Raw genomic sequence first — 19,435 nt, 5'->3', positions numbered from 1 at the left:
TTCAGCTCCAAAAGACCTGACGCTTTAGTTGTTTCTGAGCCAGTTTTTGTATGCTGCATGCCTGTATTGAATAGTGCTTGGTAGCTGCTCAGCCCTCTCTGTTGTAGCTAGTTCTTGATTCTGACACAAGGTGTCAGTGAAGGACTTCTAGCTGCCTTCTTCTGCTTCGGTTATGTAAACACAGATCTGCTCTTGAGTTGAATCTGTCCTGGATAATCAAATTTATGAGTCACCTAGATTTTCTGCAGCCAAAAGGAGACAGAGCTCTCTCCAGTCTTAAAAGCTGTAGCCTGTTAGAGGTTCATTGTCAGCTCTCAAGAATAAAAAGCTGTCGATACAGTTGGACAGTGGTGCAGCTTTAAGAAGTGGAGTTCAATCAGGGATTGTAATATTATAGGTTATAGGTAAGCTTTATTGTTGGTCTTTTATGCTCTGTACAGCAAAACGTATATGGAGCCTGGAAAATGTACAGAAGCATCTTCTTTAGAAACAGGAATTCCTTTATCTTCAAGGCAGTGTTCACTAGCCTCTTATTTCCAGGCTGTTCTAATATTCCTCTTGATTCCACAGCAGTAGTGTAGGAAACTCAGCTTAGGTCACTGACTTCTTTCTGATAGGCCAGTGTAGGGAAGGTGATTGGTGTGGTAAAATCCAACAGCAGGACGTTTCACCTCATCCTGAGCCTCTCCTACCTTAGAGGTTGGGACATAGGTGGTTGTAATCTGCAGAAATACAAACTGTGTCGTTCTTTTGTTCTTGCTTGCTACAGTGCTGCATTCTGTGATTTCCGAGGTAGTGGTAGGTTGTAGCAATCTGGTGTCACATCTGCTGTCAGGCAGGCATGCTCATCTAAAGATCTGGCTCCCTGTCTACTGCTGTTGCAGCTATGGAACTTGCTGAGGCCCCATGCAGTGAGTTCATAGCACTGCTCTCCCCTGGGGTCTGCTCTCTTATGGTCCTCACTTCTGGTAGTTTTTCTCATCTTGGCACTAACAGTCAGAAATGTCTGGTTCTGACATGAAGCAATGAGGTGGTGTTGCTGGTCATCATTGTGGTGCTTGGTCATCACTGGGAATTAGTTCTTGGGTTTCTTGGCAGTGGGCAGATAAGCAGCACCTCCTCACACCTGATGAGAGGTATAAATACACATTGGTAGGCTGGTATACCTCTTCTTCATGCTGGGTCCTGGCTAGGCCTTCCAGGAGACTTGACAGGGGAGTTTGGGAGCCATGAGCTCAATATTGCCTCTGCAAAGCCATAGAAATGGCTTGTTCTGTGGATGAAGTGACTAGCGTGAGTAGATTTGATGGTACGTTGTTGACCCAATACAACTGAAATGAGAGCAGCCTGCTTCTCCTGGGGGATGAGTATGAACGATTAATGCAAATTGTTCCGGTAATATGAATTCTGTACACCTTGTCAACGATAACTTTCTTTCATAGCATCTTCAAATGATTCTGTGATTCAAAAAGAGACCTGGAGCCTTCAGAGATCCTGATAAAGGAGATTATGGGCCTGAAAGCCTGTCTACCTCCTTTTTCCCTTTCAATTGTTATCTTTCCCCAAAACCTTTCACTTTGCCATTTGGAGTACTTCTGTGTGAGAGCAGTTGTTGGCTTTAGGATGAGCCTTGAAATTCATGCAGTGGACTAGGGTGGAGCATGCAAGTTACTGCAGACAGAGCATAGATGGAAAGCGAGCAGTGAGTCTGGGGCAGTGGCCACAGCATACCCCATAGCTTGCTGTCTTAGGGTAATGAGGTTGTGAAATGGCTAGCTGAGAAGTGGCAGGTAGTTGGCTTAAGCTTGTTAGTGTGGGCCTCTGTCAGAAGAGGTTTTCCCTAGGCTGTGTGTTTCTACCACCACCACATCTCTGGGTAAAAGAGCTTTTGCCCACACGATCAGCTCAGCTGGGGTCTTGATCCAGCATGGTTGCCTAATGGAAACAGCGGTAGGCCCATGAAAGTGTGGGTATCAGTCCTGTCTTTGGATGTGCTTAAGCTGTATGTGGAACTAGCCTCAGGCCCCAGTACAGGTCTGTCGTGTTTAACTTGCGCATCTCATCCCACAGCTTATCAGTCTGGTGTATACTTGGCCTCTGAAAGCTCTTGATTCTTCAGTCCTCTTAACCCAAAGGTTGTGGTGTCATGTAATATAGCTTGGGGAAGAGCAGAGTAGCCACCTGAGCCCCAGAGATGTATTTGAGAAGGAGGATGGCCATGAGAAGGAAATAACCTGAGAAACATGAAACATGATTATTTTTAGGGGCTGGGAAGAAAAGACTTCCAGGATTGCAGTTCTTCCTTTGTCACCTCAGTTTGGTCCATAAAGCTCCATCTCTAGGAGGTGCAGCAGATCAACAGTGAACTTAGACAACTTAGGGCAAGTAGGTCATGCTTGTCACAGAATAGCTGGGGTTGGGAGGAACCTCTGGAGATTATCTGGTCCAGCACCCCAAGCTCAAGCAAGGTCACCTAGAGTGGGTTGCCCAGGACCATGTCCAGATGGGTTTTAAGTATCTCCAAGGATGGAGACTCCACAGCCTCTGTAGGCAACCTTTTCCAGTGTTCAATTACACTCAGAATAAAGAAGTATTTTCTTGTGTTCAATTTCCTGTGTTTCAGTTTGTGCTCATTGCCTCTTGTCCTGTCACAGGGCACCACGGAGAAGAATCTAGCCCCATCCTCTTTATGCCTTCCCATCAGATATTTATGCACATTGATAAGATCCCCCCCAGGCTTTCTCTTCTCCATGCTAAGTAGTCCCAGCTCTGTTTCTCTCCTCATATGAGAGAGGCTCCAGTCCTTTAATTGTCTTTGTGGCCTCGCTGGACCTGCTCCAGTAAATCCATGACTTTCTCATGCTGGGGAGCCCAGAATTGGATGCAGTACTCCAGATGTCGCCTCACTAGTGCTGAGTATAGGGGAAGGATCACCTCCCTCCACCTGCTGGCAACACTCTTCCTAATGCACCCCAGGATGCTATTGACCACCTTTGCCACAAGAGCACATAGTTTGCCCGTGCTCAACTTGCTGCCTACAAGGACCCCAGTAACTTTTTCTGCAAAACTGCTGTCTACCTAGTCAGCCTCCAGCAGGTACTGATACATGGTATTATTCCTCCCCAGGTGAAAGACTCTGTACTTCCATTTGCTGAACTTCAGGAGGTTCTTCTCTGCCCATTTCTCCAGCCTGTTGAAGTTCCTCTGAACAGCAGCACAAACATCAGACGTATCACTCCTCCCAGTTTTGTATTGTTTGCCAACTTGCTGCAGACTCTGTCCTGTCATCCAGGTCATTAATGAAGATGTTAAACAGTAATGGGCCCCAGGACCAACCCCTGGGGGATGCCACTAGTGACAAGCCTCCAGTTGGACTCAGTGCTGCGGACCCCAGTCCTCTGAGCCCAGCAACTCAGTTTTCAGTCCACCTCACTGACCATTTATCTAACCTGCACTTCATCAGCTTGTCTGTGAGGATGTTATGGGAGACAGTGTCAAAAACCTTACTAAAATCAAGGTAAACAGCATCTACTGTTCTCACCTTATCCACCAAGGCAGTCATCATAGAGAGCTACCGGGTCAGTTAAGCGTGATTTCCCCTTTGTTTTTATGCTGACTACTCACAATCACCTTCCTGTCCTTCGGATGTCTGGAAACAGTATTCAGGATTAATTGCTCCATCACCTTCCCAGGGATGGAGGTGAGGCTGACCAACCTGTAATTCCTTGGCTCCTCCTTCTTGCACTTCTTGAAGATAAAAGTGACTTTTGCTCTCTTTCAATTCTCAGGAACCTTTCCCAATCGCCATGAGCTTCCAAAGATAATCGAGTGGCTTTGATATGAGATCAACCAGCTTTCCTCAACATTCATGGGTGCATCCTGTCAGGGCTCATAGACTTGTATGTCCCCGGGTTATTAAAGTATACCTTAACCTGATCTTCCTCCAGCAAAGGTAAGTCGTCTTTGCTCCAGACTTCCCCTCTGGTCTCAAGGGCCTGGGCTTCCTCAGGGCTGGTCTTACCAGTAAAGACTGAAGCAAAGAAGGCCTCTGCCTTTTCTGTGAGCTTTGTCACCAGGGCCTCTGCCCCCTTTAGCAGTGGGCCCGTGTTTTACCTAGCCATCGGTCAGCTATCTTGGATACCTCTTCCTTCCAGGGCCTTATCCTACAGGATTCTTACAAGCATATCCTTGAACAGGCAGAAGTCTGCTATCCTGAGGTCCAGGGTTATGCTCTTGCTCTTTGCCCTGATCCTTCCTTGTGGGATCCTGAATTCCACCATCTCATGGTCACTGCAGCCGAGGTTGCCCCTGACTTTCACAACCCTGGGCAGTTCTTCCTTGTTTTGTAAATATGAGGTCCAGCAGAGCGCCTCTCCTTGTTGTCTCCTCTATCACCTGTGCTAGGAAGTTGTTGTCATCAATGTACTCTGTAAACCTCCTGGACTGCTTGTGCCCTGCTGTTTTGTTCCTCCAGCAGATATCAGGGTACTTGAAGTCCCCAGTGAGGACCAGGGCCTGTGAAAGTGAAGCTCCTTCCTGTTCTCTGAAGGTCTTGTCTACTACTTCTTCCTGATCAGGTGGTCTATAGCAGACACCCTCTACAATGTCATTCATGCTTGTTTGCCCACTAACCCTGATCCGTAAGCTCTCAGCTAACCTCTCACCTGTCCCCAGGCAGAGCTTGATGCATTCGAGGTGCTCCCCCTCCTCACCTTCCTGGCTTATTCTTCCTAAAGAGCCTGTATCCCTCCACCACAACATTCCAGTCATGTGAGCTATCCCACCATGTCTCTCTGATCCCAATGAGATTGTAGCCCTATAACTGCACACAGACTTTTAATTTCTCCTGTTTGTGTCCCGTGCTGCATGCATTAGTGTCCAAGCACTTCAGAGAAGCACTCCAGGGTTCCAATTTCCCAGAAAGGGCATGGATCTTTCCCTATAATGTGGTGCCACAGGCACTTCCTTGCTTCCATGTATATGCTTTGGGTCATTCCACTTTAGCTGTGTTTTGTTGATTGTGCCCTTCTGTTTGTGTTGCCCCAGAGCCTTTGCCAACCCTGTCCACCACTTCCTTGCTTAACCATTGGTCATTCTCTCCCCACCCCTCTCATTCCGAGTTTAAAGGCCTCCTTGCCAGCCTGTTGGTAAAGATACTTCTACCCCATTTTGTCAGGTAGATCCCATCTCTACCAAGCAGTCGTCAGTCCTTGAAGAGGGTGCCATGGTCATAGAATCTGAAACCCTGTTGTCGACACCAACTGAGTAACCAATTGTTGACTCACAGGATCCGTTCAGTCCTCCTCAGGCCCTTCCCTCCCATGGTCAGATTTGAAGAGATCACCACCTGGGCCCCCATGCCTTTGAGCATTGCCCCCAGAACCACGTAGTCACATTTCATACTTCCAGATCTTCCCTGGCAGTATCACCTTCTCCTCTTTCCTCTTTCTTCTTTCTCCAATGTGGAGGAGAGAAGATGAAATATATTGAAGCATAGGCTGCCTGCTACACAAAGTAAAGATCAGAAAGCAGTAACTGTTTTCCTAGGCAGCCTGTTGGCTTCTTGTATCAGCAAAGCAGCCAAGCTTGATTGAACTCTTCAGCTACAAATGTGTCGCTTCCATCACAGGGACCCATTTTCTGTTAGTCTGTGTTGTCTTACCTTATTATTGGCTTGGTATTGCAGAGGATACACAGCTGAGCTGCTGTGGGCTGAAGTGTGTCCATCTTCCCGTTATCTGACCAAAGGATGGCTAGATGCACTAAAGCAAAGGCCTACCTGAGCGAGGGATGCATGTGGACGGCTTGGCTTCAACAAATGGATGTCAAGGAGTGCCACAGGCTTCCTTCAAGTGCAGTACTTGCTTCTATTGTACTGCTCCCACAGATTTTCTTTTTTTCCTCTCCTGGAGGCCTTGTATGCTTTATGATGTTGCAAACTGAGTACTCTCCATATCTCTGTTCTCTGAGGGAAGAGCAGAAGAGGCTGGCTACCCTTTTCTCCTCAGTTCTATTGCTGAACTTGGACACAAAAGGTTGGAGCTGAGTGTCTCTTTCAGCTTAACTGCATGGCCAGTGTGTCCTATCTTAGGGGGGAGTATTTTGGGGACAGTAATGCTCTTCTAGTAGCATTACTAGAAGAGCTAAAGACTGCATCCAAGAGCATTTTTGGTACATCTGTCCATGGTGAAGCACCCTACATGGTATTGTCTTGGGGAAACGTGGGCAGTGCGTTAGTCCTTTCCGGTGCAGCTCCTTTGCTGAATTACTGAGCAAGGAGAGGCTGCTTGATGTTTCTGTGTAGTACTTAAGTCCATCTTGAACTTGGAAAGTGGTTCAGTCCAAGCCCCAAACTTTGCAGACATAGAAGCCAAGCCTTAACTTGGTACACAGGGAAAAGGAACAAACTGTTCGAAGGCATGAGGATGACTCCTGACATCTAGGAGCCCTTTGTGAAGAGCTGAACCTTGTTTGATAAGGTATGTTGTGGCTCTACCAGGAGGACTGGTCCTGTTCCCTAAAGACTTCATCTAATAGATGCAGAGTATATGGGAGCAGTGAGACCTGCAGAAGAGGCATAGAATATTCCTGTCCTGTGAACACTGGTCATTAGTGCAGCAGAATAGCCATAGCCAAAGGCTGCCCTATTAAACTTCATGCTTTGTCCTGCGTCCTCCATTGTGACCACTGTGGCTTGTTATCAGCTGTCCTATTAAAGCAAGCTCAAAGAATACGTTATCGTGGAAGAAGATAACACTTCCAGGTCCTACTAAATCATGGTGGCAAACAAACATTGTAGTCGCTGGCTTCCTGCAAAGTCCAGCAGAGGCTCTTTGCTTTTTATTTCGTCCTCCTTTGCGAGGCAGAGACTTACAACTTTTCATAGCTGAACTTAAAGCAGCAGCCTGTGTCAACTTCTCAGCGTTGTTGGAGCGTAAGCCCTTGTTTAAGTCCTGCCCCTTGTTAGAGCATGATGGCATCTGGATTTCCAGGCAAATCCTTCAGCTTGTCAGTGCTTTTGTCCTGTTGTTCTTCCTGTCTTCCAGTCTCGATTCCTGCAGCATGAAACTCCTCCTGCTCTCTTCCTCCTCTTAGCTCCTGACTGATTTGTTGTCTGTCCCTTAAACAGCTTCACTAGATTTCATTCCCATAGCCTGTTAGTGTACTGGACCTCTAAGACTACAGCTGTTTTTTAGTTCAGTGTACTTTCAGGCTAAAGAAAAGGGTTTGTAGAGGTGAAGCTTACTGGAGATGCAGGTGGGCTAGAAGGGGTCACCACCTCTTTGGGGAAGGATCAGGAGAGGAGTAACAGGTTGGGAGGCTCTTAAGGCAACAAGACCTGGCAATGCCAAGTGAGAAGCTTTGGGAGGGGTGAGTTGAACCCCAGAAAGGGCTGGGCTAGAAATATGGGCTACTACTTGGACCCTCATGAGGAGATCTTGGTCTTGGAAGAGAGAAGGTGAAAGCTATAGGAAACAATAACGATGAGGGGAGAATGACCACAGAAGTCATTTCCATGTATCCAAATATGCTGCAGTGGAATTTGCTGCCTGACAGCTGTGGGGAGGTGGCGTGTCATTGATATTTGTGTGGAGTTTTGTACAACCACAGAACAATTCTTGAATTCTGCAGGGAATGAAGGATTTCTGGGTGTTTCCCAGGTCAGATCCTTTTCTCAGTACTGCACAGAGAATCAGTTTCCGAAGCATCTGAGGTAGTTATGAACAGACAAAACAGTAGCAAACCAAATAGTAATAAAAGCAGTGTTCTGAAAGGACAAACAGATGATGTAGCTGATCTGTGAACTGCAATGTAATCTCTTGCTCATTTACTTTGCTACCTTAGGCCTGTGAGATGGCTAACATGATACCATATTCTAATCTTTATATATGCAGCAACAGCCCCTGGCCATGGGGATTGAGATGTTGTGGTTACAACATATAACTCTACGAAGACCTCAGTTCAACTCAAAGATATGAAAGCTAATTCCATGTCTGTGCATGCAAAGACAAATCAGTACTTGCCTGGAAGATGCTTGAAGCTTTAGCTTGATCTAAAGCTCTAACATGTAGTCATGGGAGGATACTGAAGAATGAAAGTGCGGAAAGTATAAGCTGATGGGGCCGTGGATGACTCTAAGTATCTGAGTAATGCTTGCAGGGCAGACTTTTGTGACTGTAAGATGTCTGAAAGACTGAGTAATGGTTTGATTTGTTATGACAAAGCAAACTTGTAGGAAAGGATATGTTATTACTGTGGACTTGAAGTCCCTCAGGGAAAGCAATACGTTCTGTTAACTTGAATGTCCAGTTGTGGTGTTGGCACAGCAGTTTGTTGAATTAAGCTTCAGTTGCATTTATGCCTTAAATGTGTACAGCCAATTCCAAAAAATTGGAATGCCTGAAAGAGAGCTGAAAGAAGGTCGCTGTAAGTGCATGTCATGGTAATCTTAAGCTGACTGATTTACTGATCTACTACTTGACTCTTTGGGGAGGGGGGGGAAAAAAAGTAGCTCTGACAAGCTATTATGTTCTTGCAAGAGGCAGTTTTCTGGGAGTTATGGTTAAACTGGTTATAACTTCCCAGGTTTTGTGAGGGAGGAGAGGGAACAAAAGTATTGCTGTAGTTCAAGAACTCCCTTGCCAAATGCTGGCCCGGTCTGTTCTTAAGCTGTGTGAACCATTTGAAAAAATGCCAAAACAGGCAAATGTACCTCTCAGAGCAATTGCTGGACACGGCAGAAACATTGGGACAGCTTGCTTTTGTTAGTCAGCATCTGGAGAAGTTCATCGGGGTGGCTCGTGCCTAGCATTAAGCCTCTTGCTTTCAGCGGGCAGTGTGAGGCAGCCAGAGAAGGGGCACTGCAGAAGACTAACAGCCAGCATCTTGTCAACCTGCAGTGTGTGAGATCTCTGGCAGCTGCCACTGCCCAGGTGCTGCTGTCACGGCCAGAGGTCAGCTCCACCTCAGTTTGAACTTGCATTAGAAATGAAGAACTTGAGCTTTTGGAGAGCTTGAGGTTTGCTCAGCAGGGGGTCTGCTTATTGGTCACAGTGCTCCTGGGACAGTTCCTTCTCTGGAAGAAGATATGTGAAACCATGGGATTAGTCAGTTCTTAGCTGAGAATCTTGACATGTGAATAGTCCTACAAAAAACTCCTGAACCTTTCTGGCTGAAAACAGGCCAGTTGGGTCAGGTGACTAGCCCAGTGACTGGAAGAGGATAGACTTGCATAAAGCACTGATACGCCGTGGGATGCATTGAGTCAGGGTTTATAAATCCAATCCAATTTTTGGAAAGTATGTTCTATTTGCTTGGACGCTAGGAGATGCAGGGAAGTCTAGTTCCTAAAGTTTGTAGCTGGCGTTCTCTATAAAATTTAATTCTGAGTATTATATAAACATGATCCTGATTCCAGTTACAGCATAATGCTGTGCTGGTATTTGTGCTGCGGGATGGGGAGCTGACTCCCTTCACAAGCAGGGCAAAAGGCTGTGGCCAAGCAGTTCATGGGAGCTTGCTCAGAGCGGTTGAGAGGGAGGCCGCAAGGCACAGCTTGCCACTTGTTTGGGTCTAGTCTGACTAAATGTGATGCATCTCTTATCTCCTGGAAATAGATGGTGCAGCAAATTCTGCTTTTTGAGTAGATTGGTTGCTGGCAGTGGGTCTCTAGGTTGAAGTGACCAGATAGCAAGGCAGCTTTTTGCAGTCTCCAAAATAAGAGCTGAGTTGTAGGCAGTGATGACACCAAAAGGAACTGGAGGTTTCAGTGTAACGGGCCCTGAGATGAGGGGAGCAGGACAGAAGGGACTTACAAGAAAGGTTACAAAACTTTCAAACTGAGCCCCAGTTAGAGAACTGGACCAGTTTGGAGTGTCTGATCTACTGGATCAAATATCAGATCCACTGGATTCCTGACTTCTAACCTCTCATGTGGCATGTTGTCTTCTGCCAAGGTGAAACTATCAAAGGCAGAGGTGTCAGTGAGGTTTCCAGGTTTGCCCAAAGATGGCTAGGTTAAGCCAACTCTGCTTTGGGCTTCATGTTGAGCAAGTGTTGTTCCTGTTGGAGCCATGCCAGATTCAGTTCCTGCACTTGTAGACAGTGGCACACAGCTCTTCAAGTAAGTGCTGCACTCTTATCTTTGCCAGCCCCAAGCTTGGCTATGGCTCCTTTGGCCTGGCCTGTTCCCTTGCTCTTCCCCCACACCCTTTGGACAGCCAACCCTTGGTCCCTCAGAGGGTGCTGCCTTTCTCTCAGTAATCCACTAGCTCAAGATTTTGAGGATAGGACACTTTGGAAAGGCTAGTGCTTTCCCTTCTCATTCTCATTTCCTCCTCAGTCCAGGAGAATGCAGGAGACTCGGTGTTGCAGCTCCAGGACTGGAAGTAGTGGCCAGATCCGTCACCTGCGCTGATGATGGCTAAAATTGAACATAGGACTGTGGCCCCAGTTGCCCAAGCACGGTCTGCTCTGTGTCCTGCTTTCAGCATGCTGTGTACAAAGAGCTAGCTGGTTAGTGCAATGCTGCACCTTGTGGAGCGGCATAATGCCTTTCAGGAAGAAGGGGCTATCAAGTGACATCCTTAAAATACTTTACCACTCTCTCCTGTTCTGTTGGAGTTCAGGAAATGAACTGGAAGTTTTAGAATTTTCCCTACTGAAGTAAGAAGTGACAGGATATACAGTAGCTGTTTCTTCTCCAAGATCCTTTATAGCTGCAAAACAAAAACCTGTGCCTTTTTGTACACACTCAGTTTTCACTAAAGCTCCGTGCAATAACAGAGAACCAAAAGTGGGAGTAATGTGAACGTAGCTACTCTAGTACCCTCTGCTTTACATTATGTACATTATTACATTTCTGATTATATAGGCACACTACCCTTATTAGGCCTCCTTCTCTAATATTCAGTGAGCAACTGTTGAGTTTTGCTTCATGTTTTCTCCAGCCCCCGCTAAATATGAGCTAGTAACTTAATTTCTGCTTGGACACTGAAGTTCCAAAAGCTTCCAAAAATTTCAAAAATTTTGAAAGGCTGATATTACCCCTACCTCAGTTTGCTTTGTAGTTCTAGGACCTGGTTTCCAGTCGCAGTTGTCTTGGGTGTATTTTGGGGAGATTGAAACTCCCAATGGCCTAAATGTGGTAGATCTTTTGTAACTATATTTTAGTTTTTAAAAATCAAGCAGGTGCAAAATTGATCAGTGAGAATTCTTTGTGCAGGATGCTGCATGCAAGCTGGACTTTGCAGGGTTTAAGGAATTATATCAGTAACATTTCTATGCAGGCTGAATTGAGGTGAGGGGCATTCTGAATTTTGGTCCGCTTCGGTTTTGGGGTGATGGATTTTGTGACATGGGTCATGGTGAAAACTCCCATCATCTGAGTAATGCAGGCTGTGTGATCTCATCTTGAAAGTGTGAGCATAAGTTCATAGTGTTTTGGTAGAATAAAGCATAGGTGTCTTGCTAAGCAATCTAGTTGCAGCATAGTTTGGGGAGTAGAGATTTAAGCTAAGTTCCTGCTTTGCTTCAGCCATACTGCGTATTTTTGGACAAGTAGCTTTCCTTGCTGCGTTCTGGATTCCCTGTTAAAAGGAAGCATAGTATGAAACTCTTCTGGAAACTGATGACAAATATGACAGAAACTAGGTGCTATTTAAGTCTAGTCTTCCCCTCAACATTTGTTTCTTGTGAGATTTAGCAGTGGTGACTTCTTCATAATTGAAAAGTGCTGGGTCAATAACATCTTTGCTAGACCCCATTAGAAATACCCAACAGTTTAAGTGAATGAGAGCTGCTTGACCTTTCTACCCCGCTGGATGAGAGCGACATCACACTGTACAGTGTGAACTCAACTTGGAGCCCAGTATAGAGGATTCCAGGTGCAATCCAAGTTGCACCTGTAGCTGGCTGTAATGTCAAAAAATCAAGGTTTTTGAGCTAGGCTGACCCATTGCTCTGACCTCAGTGGTGTTTAGGTTCTTGCCATAACGCTAAGAACTCACACAATTCAGCAAGAGGGAAGGACAGCCTCAGTGCTCCTGCTTCAGATAAATTAGGGAGAAAATTATTGGATTTTATGTTTTTTCTGGACAATGCATTTACATCTGATTTGACTAAACTCTTCCAGCTAATATCCCTTTCCCCATAAAGGCTTTTAATCTCTAGGAGGATGTTTGCCTAACTGGCCCTCTGAGGTGAAGCTGAAGGCAGAGGAACATTATGTACCAGTGCAACTAGTAATGCTTTGAGAAATAGGATTATATGACGCTTCTCAGTTCTGGGTACAGTTTTTCCATAGAGGCACTTAAATACTTTTGGATTGAATGCGGTTTTTATCCTGGTAGAGCTGAGCATGTTGTGGTTTCTTGTTCACTAGGATCACAGCTCGGTATCTGATCTATGCAAGCATAACAGAAGAAACAAAGACTTCCCCTACTTGAAACTGGAGGAGGGAAAGGCTTCTGAGTATGTTCCTCTATCCTGGGCAGAGAATGCCTACTGTAGGAGTTGGGTTTAAACAGTCTTCCTCTTCACCACCCCCTCTCCACCTCTTGGTGCTTGACTCCACAGTACCAGTGGAATTAGTAGGACTCACTTCATGATACAGTACCTAGCTGCTTTATAATTTCAAGATTGTTGCTTTGTCTCTTTGCTTCTGAAAGCATTTCAAATGTCTCCTGCCTCCCAGTCACTAGTAACTGAGCAAACTTGCTTGGAGGTGCCAGTAGCTTCTTGGTCATGATTGCTTCAGAGAAACTTGAGACCAGAGCCCTTTTGGCTAGAGAAAATGCTGGTGCCCTTAACACCTACAAAAAAAAAAAACATCTTAAGCTAGTACACTTCCTTTAAAAAAAAAAAAAAATTAGTAGCCCTCCATCTTGATCAAAGTGTAGCACACTGGACAGCTGGCATGGGTATACACTCGGTTACATAGAGAAATTATTTCCCCTTTAAGATGGGGCAAGGCTGGCATTGTGAAACATCTGATTTTTTCCTGCATTTTTGGGTTGTCCATGACAAAACTGATTGTGCATGTAACTGCATGATGTAAAGCATGATTTCTGTCTAGCTGATCTTTCAGAGAAGGAAATGCTTAGAGAACTGCTGAGCCCCAACTTCCTCAAGTATGCTCAGAAAAAACAAAACCTGTAAAACTGGATTATGCTTTCTTTTTTAGACTTGAAACTGCACCTCCAGAGCACAGACTATGGGAATTTCCTGGCCAATGAAGCCTCCCCCCTCACTGTATCTGTCATAGATGATAAGCTGAAAGAGAAGATGGTGGTGGAGTTCCGTCATATGAGGAACCATGCATATGAGCCCCTAGCAAGTTTTCTGGACTTTATCACGTGAGTACCAACTGTTCAGGAACAGCATTAGAAACCTTGTTGTTCTTCTAGACTTTGAGGGCTCTTAGACCAGCTTTCCGTACTCAGCCGTCTAGCTACCGCATTTTCTACAACTTCATGAATGAAACTGTTTGTGACCCTATCTGAAGATCTCAAACCAGCTGCTGCAGTGTTACTGGGTTATCAAAGGCTTTTGCTCCCAGGGTTGTGTGATTCACTGGCAGAGCTGCTCAGCTGCCTTCCATTATAGAACAGACTTAATCTACTAGAGCTCTGGGGCATTTACCCTTACCGCTAATGTAGGTGTTCCTGGGTTCTTAATGTGATTCTGTTGCAAAATGTCAGCATATACACAACAGCAGGTGCTTGCTAGTTCTGACCCTCCTAGTGTAAGTATGTAGTTCCAGGCTATATCAGTCATCTTCAGTGCTGCTGTGATCCTGCCTTTCCACCCCAGTGACTGGGTTGGCATTCATCTAACCCCATCATAAACTGGTTCATGGAGCTGAGCTAGCCCAAAATTGAACAACAGTCTCTTTTGGGGGTTAGTCTTCGGCAGATTTGGTTTCCTTAGCCAATTTAGTGGGATGCAATGAACGGCACCACGAGGGCAAGGGAAGGCCTAGAATGCGCAGCAGGGGAAGAAAGGGCTGCAGCAGCCACAGCATGTCTTTATCAGAGCATGAGAACATGCTGAGCTCTTGAATGTGCCCTTCCACTATTGGTTCAAGTGATGTAAAAGGCTTGAAATAGCACAGCATTCTTGCAGGTCTTTCCTCCCCATACCTTTCTGATCTGCTCACCTTTGTACAGCACTCATTTTAATCAGTAGTGGTAATGAAATGGAATTGCTAGCCTCTGTGAAGTGTCAGTTGTGCTAGTTTGCATCTGAAACGTGGAAACAAAATGGTATTATTTTCCTTTAGACTTAGCCTACATTCCTGAAAGCTCTGCTTATGCTTGCAAACTCCATAACCAGTGGCCTTCTCAAATCAGATCTGACTTCAACTTGCATCTTGGGGAAGAAGGTTTCACTCTATTCTCAAGTAGCATAGCTTATGCTATGTTCATATACAACATTCATTTATTTGACACAGTGGGCTTGGGCTTATGCCAAACACCCTGGCAGACGGTATTTATTCTTGCATTTTTGGTCAGTGCATGTATTACTTTGCCAAACACCAGGAGACTGTTGACATGATATGGGCTGATGTGGAAAAGCTGTTGTGTATGGTTCAAGAATTTTAAATTTTGGCTCGACTGTGGCATCTCCTTCACATGCAAATATTGATTAAAGAGCTCTCTCTGCCACTGTCCTTCCTGTTCTGTCCTTTTGTATGTGTGACTAGTACCACTATCTCATTGCTCTAGCCCAGTGCCTCATACCTGTAATTTTCTAGGTCATTGTGCTAAGGCTTTCCTATTTTTGAGAGCGCTTTTTTTCTATATGCCTGTCACTAAAACTCATTGAGCTTCCATATCTGGATTTAGTAGATAAAGATTTCTGCAAGACATGGCCATGCCCCTATCTTGCAGGCACATTTGCAATGAATAAAGCGATTTCTTAGCTCATTGAGTTAGTTGCTGGAGCTGCTGGAGAGCAATCTTTTTTCTACTCTCTCAAACTTAAAATAGTTAAGTTAACTTTCAAAACACTTCTTGGACCATCTTGCATTTGCTGTAGCGGCAACAAAGCTGTTAGAGACTGGCCATACTGGGTAAGTTTGTCCTCTGCTGATGCTTTTCCTGTATTGCCCTTCAGACTTATAAAAATGTCTAGTCTCTGTGGTCAGTTATCATTAATGGTCTGTTCATCTAGCTTCTGTCATACCTTTTCGAAGGCAATACCCTAGGCATGGTACATGAATATCTTGCAGACTAAAAACCTTATGGTTTCCTTTATGGTATTTTGAAAACCAATACATGGAAAAGATGAACTACAAGCTCTTAGAAACCATGCCTGCCCTGATAGCACACTGCATGCTTTGCTAGGAGGGCTGCAGATGGTTGTGGAAATGCAGTTACCTGTTACGCCAGTCCTGGTGTGCATACTGCTCGAATTGTGCAGAAAACCTTACATGTCCATGCTCAAATAAAGTGATAGGCTGGTTCTCATCAGCTGTTTGAATGGCTTAACTTTAAAACTGTTATTTTGTCCTCAGCTTCATTTAGCTTTGATCTTCTTCTGCTTTTGTCCCCCTGATTTTGAAGAACTCTCTATAACAAAACACAATTCTGTGCCACTGTCTGTATCTCTCCCCTGCTGTGTAGTCTCTTCTTGAGTTTATCGGTCCCATTTTGTCCAAGATGTTTTTTCCTTGAGTTGTCTTAAGCTCTCCTCTCTCCTTTTTCCCCAAAGGATTTCTTCTAGTGCCACTGCCTGCAGTGCTTGGCTAGAGGAAGGCAGAAGATGAAGCAGAAAAGCAGTGTTCCTATATGAAGCTGCTAGCACAACCCTCTTGTGGAGCCTTTTGTGCAAAAAATCCAAGTGTTCAGTTGGATTTCATCATAGTTTTGTTCAGGGTTGCAGCTGTCAAGGAGACAGGCTTTCTTCCTGTAAATGTGGCCTGTTTCAGTTGATCCCAGATTTAGCTATGATGCACAGGAAAACACTGAGCTGTAGTCTCGCATAAGCCGATGTCGATCTTTGAAATCTTCCCATTGTGGATGATGGCTTTTGATAATTACTTTGAGTTCTGGCTAGTTTTTGACCCCTTTAAGAAAGATATTTGTCTTGTAAAAGCAGGGCTATACTGGTATTTGTGATAAATCAGTGGGCCTTGTTAAGCTTGAGTAGAGATTAGCAACCACCATATAATTTGCTTGAGACCTAGTTCTCAGGAGGTTCTGCTGACTGCTGTCAGTTTCTGTTGATAGTCCTGTACTGGTTACTCCATTTGCTTTGCCCAAGTTAGTTGTCATCCTGTAAATACCTGTCTTGTCTCATCTATCAGTTTGAAATACTTCTTGCTTTTTGTTAAGAGTTTCCATGCAAAGGATCACTTCTCCCACACTTAAAAATAGCTGAGTGAGACAACACAGTGTTGCAGTGGTCATGGGACAATGTGGGGGTGAATTCCAGGGAAGATGCATCATCTTGTTTTGGTTCATGCAGTCTTCACCTGCATTTGCTGATTCTGTGCTTGAATATCTAACTGCGTGAGATGCTTTTTTTTTTTTTTTTAATAGTCCTTATTATTGTTAGAGTAAAGTATTTAATAGTCAAAATGCATCTCTGAGTTGTTCTAAATAATAGGTAGTTAGGGAACATATTTTACTTGATGTAAGAAATTGCTGCCTCAGGTTGGTGACAAATTCTTTTGCTTGATTTCTTCTTAAAATCCTCCCTCCTGACCCCTACTTTCTAGGACGCGTTGTTATTTTGGGAGATGAGCATCATCACTTGATTAGTCCTGAATAGTGATCTTTTCCAGCAAAGCTGGATCACAATCCTTTGTAAAGTTACTGCCAGTCATGCAGCATAGTCTGTTTTTGAACAGATCAAGAACTGTGTGTGGCTTAAGAGTCATGTGGTTTCCATCTGCTTTGCTCTTGATGAAGCTACTGTTCAGTTTCCTGGAAAGTGTACTTGAAGCAGCTGGCTGTTCACAGAATGGCAGGAAAACCATCACCTCAGGAAGTGTCTAGTCCAAACTTCTGCTCAGAGCAGAGCTAATGTCAGAGCTCAAGTTGCTCAGGGCCTTGTTCAGGTGTTTTGAAAATCTCCAAGGATGGAGATGACACCACCTCTCTAGTCAGGAGTTCCAATGCTGCACTGCTGATGAAAGGATGGAGGGATCTCTTCTGGGTCTGCACTCATCACATTAATGGAGTATTGATGAAATAGAGAATGTGCTTATCAGATGCATCTGGTCTAAGCTGAAGTGACTGGCAGCATACTGGAAGCTCTAGGATCTTCTAATGAGTTAAAACAGACAAATGAGGGTAGCAAAATTCAGGGAGTTTGGAGAGGGTGTTACTTTTACCCTGTTGGTCTTAAAACTTTCTGTTGATAATCCTAACAGATTAGTGACTGGGCTTGTGGAAAAAGGGCAGACCAGAGATGACTTCTAGGGGTCCATTCCAGCCTGTGTCCTTCTGTGTAACTCAGAAGGAGGTGTGGTGCATTGTAAACTATAGTGATGTGTAAAATTGATGGGGATTGTAGGCATCAACATCAGGCTTAAACAAAAGGAAATGTTTTGTAGCATGTCCAATTCGGCTATGAAGCTCACTGCTGCAGGATGCTTTTGAAAGCCTTTATGTTTTTGGCCTTTGTAACCATATTGGACAATCTCATGCAAGACAGGCCCATCAAGACCTTTTAAATGCTTGGATGCCATCTCACTGAAAATGGCCAAGCTGTAGATGCCTGGTACCATGAGGTGTGGATCAAGCATAAAGTCAGGCTTCGTACTTCATGAATGTACTGCTGGACTCTGTGGAGCTTTTGAGTCGATCCACATGTGACTTGTGCTCTCCAGAGTTACCTTTTTCGGGGGAGTGCTCAGACCTCAACCTCAGGGCATGTTGCTGAGAAGATCTAGGGAACTGTTTGATCTTAGGGCCAGCTATAGGCCTTGTTGCATTTGATTGCTACAGAGCCAGCCTGCCAAAAGCTGTGCAGTTCATCCCTGCGTGGAATAGTGCTACATGGCTTCTCCTGCCCCTTCCAAGTGGTCCATGAACTAAGTGAGGACGTGGGAAGGAAAAACAGCAGTGTTGCTGTGACAATTGAATGACGTGTAAGGCTCCGACCTCAGATTGTGTGATGGAACGTGGGCTGTGGGAGAGATGTGGAGCACAAAGAGGATGCATGTTCCTCATATGCTCTTCACTGCTGTGCTTTGAGGAGGGCCAGAGATGTGCCACAGTGCTGCCTGCGACTTGCCAGAAGGTGGCACTCCAGCTTCATGTCTGCCTGTGCCTGGGCATGCACAGGGTCCTGTACAGGGACTGGGCACCTGTGCACCAGGTGGGCAGGAATTAACTTGCCTGCAGAGCTGAGGAGAAAGAGCAATGTTTAAAAGCATATAGAGAAAACTGAGGCAGGAATGCAGCTATATGACATCTTCAAAGCAAGGTCTTCATTCTGCAAGCCCCTTGCTGCATTGACATCTCTCCTGTTGTGCTTCCCCTCCTGGCACCATGCTCTTTCCCAGCTCCAATCTTGTCTGAGAAGTCTCCTGTGGTAAGCGTTGTTAGTACTAAAATATTTAGGATCTTGGCTGATTTTCCTTTTGTTTTCTCCTGTGGTGGCTGTAGCGGGCCTCCTGTATCACTGCATACTTGCAGCAAGAAAGAGTTCAACTTGAGATACTCCTTGAGGCTGCCATAGTCTCTATAAAACACCTGCTAGCTTTGTGTCAGGCAGTTTTGCTGTGCAGTTCTTTGACGGATAACTGCTTGTGCTTCCCTGTGTTTTTATGCCACTCATAATAGCTCTTGACTGATAGGCGTATGTTAGCTGTCAACATCTCTGCTCCAACACAAATAACTGACTGTTTGGCTGAAGGAATGTAGAAACATGCTGTAAGGCAGCAATAAACAGGTATTAAGTGTGCTTGAAACAGCAAAACCCACTTCCTGGATTCAACAAGCACGTATTGACTTATGGGATGGAAGTGGTTTTTAGGTTCTTCTCTATGATCTGCTGTCCTGCCTTTCTTTAAAGGCTTTGTTCTTTGTGTTAGCCTGACACAATGCCATGTTGTGTCTCTTTTTCTATACAGTGTGCTTGTATGTGCTTCAACAGGATTCTTTATTTGTAGTTGATAGGATCATGCCTAACTCTAGTCAGCTGAAGCCTGATCGGATTGTCTGCTTTAGGTAGTATTTTTCCAGGGGAAGAAACAAAAAGCTTTTTGCTCTTGCTTCAGCACAGCTTTTTCCCGGGTTCTGAAAGTGTGGCTTCACAGGAGCCTGACCTGAGGGCTCTGGCAGTTTTTTGACCTCTTCAGCCGTTGCAGCAGGCTGATGGGCAGAGAGGTGTTTGAACCTTTTGTTCAGGTTGCAGGGGTTGCTGCTAACTCTGCTAAAACAACTCTCAAGGAGCCTGTCATAGGAGTGAGGCATGGGGT

General features: G+C 45.1%; 1 protein-coding gene across 1 annotated transcript in view; it reads left to right on the top strand.

Moving 5' to 3' along the window:
* The window catches only part of ATP6V0D1 (ATPase H+ transporting V0 subunit d1), a 46,045-nt gene that overhangs the window by 4,157 nt on the left and 22,453 nt on the right, over window positions 1-19,435 (top strand). The window contains exon 2 of the mRNA XM_068955273.1: window positions 13,184-13,355. Coding sequence (XP_068811374.1) covers window positions 13,184-13,355 — 172 coding nt within the window. The remainder of the gene's footprint in view (window positions 1-13,183; window positions 13,356-19,435) is intronic.

This window comes from Struthio camelus, chromosome 10 (assembly GCF_040807025.1).
Source record: "Struthio camelus isolate bStrCam1 chromosome 10, bStrCam1.hap1, whole genome shotgun sequence".
NCBI lineage: Eukaryota > Metazoa > Chordata > Aves > Struthioniformes > Struthionidae > Struthio > Struthio camelus.
Note: the sequence above shows the minus strand (reverse complement) of the source record. Positions and strands in the feature narration are given on the sequence as shown.